This window comes from Fopius arisanus, unplaced genomic scaffold (assembly GCF_000806365.1).
Source record: "Fopius arisanus strain USDA-PBARC FA_bdor unplaced genomic scaffold, ASM80636v1 scaffold00001, whole genome shotgun sequence".
NCBI classification, from domain to species: Eukaryota; Metazoa; Arthropoda; class Insecta; order Hymenoptera; family Braconidae; genus Fopius; species Fopius arisanus.
In genome coordinates this window covers 1044875-1051898 of record NW_011887740.1, presented here as the reverse complement: position 1 = coordinate 1051898, position 7024 = coordinate 1044875, and the positions used below count along the sequence as shown (strand labels likewise).

Below are 7024 nucleotides of genomic sequence, written 5' to 3'. Positions count from 1 at the left end.
CAATGATGGAATATATTGGAAATAGGAGTTATTGGAAAAAAAGAATGGGATATGGGAATTTGGAATAGAATATTGGTGTACGATTCGATTTGATTCGACTATACTATTCGCACGCCTCAATGGTCCAGTTTGAGCTAGTTCTTGTCGCTATAAACCCCATAACCAATGTCGGCACCGCCAATCCTAATTATCCAATGCCATTGAGCTCGAAACGGCTGAGCGATTCGAGCCATTAAATAATCCACGAAATTCCCCCGCAGTAATACCCGACCATTAATATCCGAATCGATAACCCAAACTCGTCATCTAATTGAAATATTCATAATCTCCAGAGGATGAGAATGCTGTGGTGGAGGGAATCGTAACGGCTGACGGTTTGTTCGATGGTTCGGTATCAACTCAACTGGAGGAGTACTATTTCGAGCCGACGAGTAGGTACTTGGCTCGGAGTTCACCCAATCGAAACAATGAGGACCAAGTGATCGATACATCACCAGCTTACCACACGATAGCATATCGAGCATCGGACGTCGTCAATCCCAAGTCCGGGAAACAGTGTGCCAGTCAGAATCTCCGCTATGGAAATTTGAGCTTCAGTCATTCTGGGGAGCATCAACAGGGTCACCATGATGATGGGGGATCGTTCGAGCCGTATTTCGAGCAGCTGCAGGACCACAAAATCAGGAATTATGGGGGTTATTACTCCAGAGAAGGTGGGTGAAGGGTTATTGCTGGTTTTTGCCAGTCGCAAAACCACCAGAGGTGAAAATATAAGACACGTATTATGGACGACAGGGGCGTGCATAAATCGTTATCAAGGCCTCTCCACATTGCAGGTTCTTCATTTTAAGGACATCCTAGGGGGCTTATGATTCCTGTGGATGACACTGCATTCTCTAATTTCAAATTACGCGTATTTTGTTTGCTAGTTACATACCAGGGGAAATTTACTTTTAATATCGGAGGAATGCGCGGTGAAATGAATTGTTTTTTTTTTTCGTTTAGAGACCTCCTCTGCCTCTGTTGAGCAAAAATTAAATTCAATTGTCGATCGGATTGACCTGAAAAAATATAGCGTTCTTTCATTTTACAATTGCTTCATGACGCACAGAATTTCATGAGCGTGCATTAAATATCGTCTTTTTTCTAGTTTTAAGAATTTTGGAATAGTCTAGTGAATATTTGTCAAAAAATTATTCATTGAAGATTCATTTCTAATCAATAAATGGTGGCAATTTCTTCGATGCCCCGAAGACTTATCGTTCATCGCGAATCGGCCTCTGATAAAATTCAGAATATGAAAATAATCATTTCGTTTACTAAAAAAATACTCTTAAGCCCATGAATTATTAGCAATATTGCTAATAACAGTGCAAATAGACTAGAAACTGAGATTTAATTAGAGTTGCAGTGAAAGCTTTGGATTTTAATTACAGAAGCGAACTGCAAAATGACAGAATAATTTCAATCATTTAAAAAATTGCCAGTGTTCCCCTTAATGTAGAAATCATTAATGCGATTTAAGGACTGATTAACGATTTAGCCCGAAGACTTTAAATGAACCTATAAATTCAACGTCAAAATATTTAAGGGTTTTTTTACGGCTGTTTAACCTGCGAATAAAAACGTTCTCTTGATATTTCCTCCTAAAATCAGTACTTTAGATCCATCAATATTCAATGGAACTGTAAAACTCTCCTTATCTCCCTTTACCACTTCCCTATTGAATTATTCAGACTATCTACTGGAAATTATCTCACTAGTGTGTAAACGGAAACAAAAGTTTATGGATATTATAAAAGAATTAATGATAGAAAATCTCTCCTTGATTGAAGAAAATATTTTTATGAATGCTCTTTCAAGATCAGGAGAGATTTTTCTCTCTGCATGTTTTATCAGTTTTTATCAATTAATTCTGCTGATGCCAGGGAAGAAAAGCGGTAACTCAGGACTGACGAGCGACAGAAACAGGATAACGAGGCATCTCCACAAACGAGCAACAGTAGATCCGAAGAAGACCACCTGCATGCTCTATCTCCAAGCTGATCATCAATTTTTCTCACGGTATGGCACTGAGGAGGCCTGCATCGAAGTAATGACAAGGCACGTACAACGAGTCAACTCAATCTACAAACACACTGACTTCAACCAAGATGGCAGGCCCGATAACATAAGTTTCATGATAAAACGTGTCAAGGTGCACAGCGGCGAGGCACTCAAGGACCCCAACTACAGGTTCCCCGGGAATTACGGGGTTGAAAAGTTTCTCGAACTTTTCTCAGGTAATTATCGGAGAGTTAATCAATTACGGGGAATAATGCCATTGTGGGGAGTTATTGAAGTTTTCTTCTTCTTGTTTTTCGTCTATTTTTACTCGTGGTAATCGGGATCTGGGGGGATTATTCCAGAGGAGGACTATGACGCCTTTTGTTTGGCGTACATGTTCACGTATCGAGACTTTGAGATGGGAACGCTGGGACTCGCTTGGACTGGGGACTTGAAGAATGCTGGGGGTGTTTGTGAGAAGAATGGGGTAAGTTTTCTTCCAGAAATAGCTCTGAACTTCTACCAACTCCTGACTTTAATCATTTTTGCTTTCGGATGGAAGCATTGTAATCATTGGAATTTGCATTTTTGATTTTTCCTCTTCCGTCGAACCACCATGCCCTAAAAACCCCTGAAATGCAATTTTTCAGTCGTGGCAGTCAGTGTTTATTGATGTTTGGTGATGAATATTGATTATTGATGAAAGTTGAAATAATTTCAATGAACCGTTCACAAGAAGTGAATGTGTATAACAATAGAATTTTCCCGATTAGAAATTCCATTAGTAATTCCATAGACCATAAAATTTATCCGATAAACAATCTAATATTGCCAAAATCCTCCAGCATTACCGTGGGAGTATGAAATCCCTGAACACAGGTATCGTGACGCTGTTAAACTATGGAAAGCACGTGCCACCTGCTGTTTCCCATGTGACCCTTGCACACGAGATTGGCCATAATTTTGGATCACCAGTGAGTGCGAGTCTTGGTAACTTTGATCAATGAACTTTTAATTAAAGCTATACCTCTCTCATTTTTTCAGCATGATCCAGAGCAGTGTACACCCGGTGGTGAGGACGGTAACTTTATAATGTTTGCACGTGCTACTAGCGGAGATAAACGCAACAATAATCGCTTCAGTCCGTGCAGTTTAAATGCGATAAATCCAGTATTGAATACCAAAGCGAGATCACCCAAGGGATGTTTCACTGAGCCACAGGCATCTCTCTGTGGGAATGGAGTCGTAGAGGATGGGGAGGAATGCGACTGCGGCTGGGAAGAGGACTGCAGGGATACCTGTTGTTTTCCACAGAGAAGATATCCTCCGGCTGAGGGAAAACCCTGCACTCTCACCCCGAGGGCAACATGCAGCCCTAGCCAAGGGCCGTGCTGTACCAATGAGTGCAAACTCAGATTTGGAGACAAGTGCAGAGAAGACAATGGCTGCAGGGATGCCAGTTTCTGCGATGGCAGAACTCCACACTGTCCACCCTCCATTAATAAACCTAATAAGACTATTTGTAATGAGGAATTCGTCTGCTTCATGGGGGTGAGTGTTTCCAATATTTTTTGCTGAAGAAATAGCAAAGACGTGAAGAGGCGAGGGTAAAGGTAATACTCGTTGAGTTTTCGAGGAATACCTCTGAATCTAGAAGAGATAGCGAAAATTTTCTCATCACCTCTTTTGGTGAGTTGAACGAGGGCTATAAAAAAAGTTCTTACAAACATTTGGCTATCTCTCGCGGTTTCAGAGATATTCCGCGAAAATGAGACTTGATACTCTTTACTTCGAGGAAAAAATTTTCAGCAGTTTTTCTCGTTTTTGTTGCTATTTATCAGTCTTATTTTCCGTTGAGGAGAAAATTCGCAAAACATTCGTGATGTATGAATTAATGATAATTGATTTGCTCAAAATTATCATGACTTAAATTCATGTATTTCAGAAATTAAACTGACGTTTCCTCCGTTCCACCGATCAATATTCCCGAAACCATCTTAAAATTACTGTTATCAATTTTGTAATGGCGATAAAACTCCCAAGTTCGGAACATGATATCTTGGGATTTGATAGAACCTGAAGAGAAATTGAAATTCATTTCTATTCACACTGTCCATAATCACCATTACCAAGACTCAATTCATTTAATTCCATAAAAATTCGAATGAATTATTAATAATAATTAAATATCAAGAAATTCTCTCAAAGATACATTTCAAAATATTTTATAACACCGATTTTCATCAGAATTATAAAATGGCGTATTAATCCAACAACCGGGAATACTATTTTCGTTAAATTGAATTTTCGATTAATTCCGGAAATGTTTATAGTGTGTTTATACATCCAAACGTCAGCAATGACGTAAAATTAATAAACAAAATGAATTAAAATCGCTGAAAACCGTATAATGGCCTGATTTGAAGGAAATCAAATAAACTAGAATAGCGTTTGGATTGATAATTATCTGCATTAAGACAATTCACTTGGATAATTCCCCTTGGGCTCTAGGAATGCACTGGGAGTATTTGTTTGGCGTTCGGTCTAGAATCCTGTCAATGCATACCAGGACCCAACGATCCACCAACGAAAGCATGTGAGCTGTGCTGCCGTCTGCCCGGTGAAAATCAGCCATGCCTGTAAGCCCATTAATTTTCCAATTGCTCCAGACCGTGATTTTCCCAGTGATTTATCGATTACTCTGAATTATTAAAACAGTTCCTCTTTCGATTGGAATTCTCCGCCCTACGACATCCCGGATAAATTTGCCAAGCCTGGAACACCGTGCAATGATTACAACGGATACTGCGACGTATTCCAGAAATGCAGGGAAGTTGATCCCAGTGGACCACTGGCAACTCTACGCAAATTACTCCTGTCGGATGAGAGTCTTGCCACGTTCAGACGATGGGTTACTGAGCATTGGTATGCTGTTGCTCTGCTTATCCTAGGGACCATCTCGCTTCTCGTGAGTATCACAAGAATTCTCATTCATTATAAGTTTTCATTATTTATTGATTATTCATTATTTTTGGCGTCACTTGAGGATATCCAAGTATTTTTCATAATTATTCCAACGCTATTGAGATTACTCGAACTTTTGAAGGACTTAATTTAATTGGTTACTTTGAGGTGTAAAGAAAGTTTGTAAAATGATTGGAAAATGGGTATAGTTGACTCCCGTTTTAGTCCCACCACTATTCAATTATTTTTTTTACGTATCTTTTAGAGGAATTGAATTCCGGGGAAAATAAAGCCGAAATGTACTATTCTCTTGTATTTGAATTTTCTATTAAAAATATAATTTGAGAAACTGAATATCTTCAGAAATTCCTTGGATACTCTCAATTATGGAAGCAATGACCGTATGTTTTCTTGATTTATTAATTCACCTATGATTTATTGACCCCGTTGAATAATTATTACTTATTTCTCAATTAAATATGATTTATTTAATTTGGGCATCAGACACACTGTAAAAAGTCCCCCAAGGAATTACCCGAGAAACGTAAGTCACCCACGAAAATCCTCTCAACCGTCTCCCCGATTCCCTCTCTCCTACTCCAAAATAAATTGAATAATTCCTGTGAACATTCTCGTCTGGATTCAGATGGCGAGCATCCGTTACCTGGGCAAACGTCCAGACCTGAAGCTGAAATCAGTAACGATAATCCACAGCTCGACAACGGAAACAGTGAGACTGCCACCTGAGGGTGCTGAGGGTGTGACAGTTCATCCGCCAGCGGTGCGAGCAAAGCTGCCCCTCAGCAGAAAAGTCCGAGAAAAGCGTCACCACGCTAAGCAACACACATCTAGACCCGACAAAACGACGAAGACACACCCAAGCAGCAATAAGAAGCCTAATAAAAAAATAATGATACAGAAGAAGAAGAAAAAGAAGAAAAAACGTGTGGCCCCAATATTCATCGAGGGAGCAGGTGGCAAGGGGGTGGTGGAGGCACCCCACAACTGTCCCCTTGGTGGTAATGAAATTAATATGCCCGCAGTGGGAGAAATTGTGGGGTCATTGACCGAGGAAGTGGTGAAAGAAGAGAGAAAAAGTCCCTCGAAACCAGTGAAGAATATGAAGAAACGAAAGAGCAAAGAAGTCATTGATTATTCGCAAGCGCAGGCTGACAAAGTCGACAAAGTGGAAAACGTTGTGGTGGCTGACAATGCTGATCCCAAGAGTAAAGTACGATCCTGGTTGTTAGCTTCCTCATCCCACTGCAGGATCGAGCCCCTCACCAAGAGTAAGTCGACACCCGCTGGTTTGACCACTGGGGCTGGCATCACCAGTCCAAATCGCCTCACTGCCATCACAAAACCCAGGAGACGAGCAGAAGCCAATCGCACCACTGCTGCTTTCGCCAGGGATCCCAAGAACGATCGCGTTCGACTGCAGATCGTTTACAAACCGCCATTTAAATTCTGCGTTAGACTGAAGAAAGCCGAGAAAATTGGACAATCCAGCAATCCACGTATTCATAGTCGTAATCCACCGAGGACTGCTGTACTCGTTAGGACTTCCAATAAGAAGGAGAAGTTTAGGATAGGAGGCAAGGCCAGTGCCAATGGGGGCAATTCTGGGGTGCCAATGGAGTCTTCCAATACAGCCAATTCTGATCTTCACACTGTGCCCTCTGATCTTGAGGTACTACTTTCTGAAAGTGAATTCCTGTTTTCTGAGTGATTTAAAAAATTTTTTTTTCCTTCCTTTTTGGAACAACGAGCAGTTTGGGATGTCTTGTCAATTGTACAGGACTTTTTTATGGTGTGGGGCAGAAAAATTTGGGGATTTATGAATTTACGGTACTGACGATTGAAATGGAATTTGTATGAAGTTACGCAACGAGAGAGAGGATGACAAGTCCATTTGTTTTCTACCAGAGTTTTTTAGGAAATTTTTTTAATCTACGAGAGAGAGCGAAATTTTGTGAAGATCTTTTTTCTAGAGCGAATCGAGAGTTACAGAAAA

General features: G+C 40.4%; 2 protein-coding genes across 2 annotated transcripts in view; one reads left to right on the top strand and one right to left on the bottom strand.

Moving 5' to 3' along the window:
- Positions 1-7024, bottom strand: part of Nipsnap (protein nipsnap) — a 29519-nt gene that overhangs the window by 11772 nt on the left and 10723 nt on the right. The gene's annotated exons all lie outside the window — the stretch shown is intronic.
- LOC105267045 (disintegrin and metalloproteinase domain-containing protein 10) overlaps positions 1-7024 on the top strand; it is a gene marked incomplete in the record, with an annotated part of 12748 nt that overhangs the window by 5039 nt on the left and 685 nt on the right. Inside the window, 8 exon segments of the mRNA XM_011305666.1 lie at positions 333-713; positions 1929-2282; positions 2409-2533; positions 2892-3020; positions 3091-3597; positions 4558-4685; positions 4765-5014; positions 5657-7024. Of these exon segments, the coding sequence (XP_011303968.1) occupies positions 333-713; positions 1929-2282; positions 2409-2533; positions 2892-3020; positions 3091-3597; positions 4558-4685; positions 4765-5014; positions 5657-6739 (2957 nt within the window).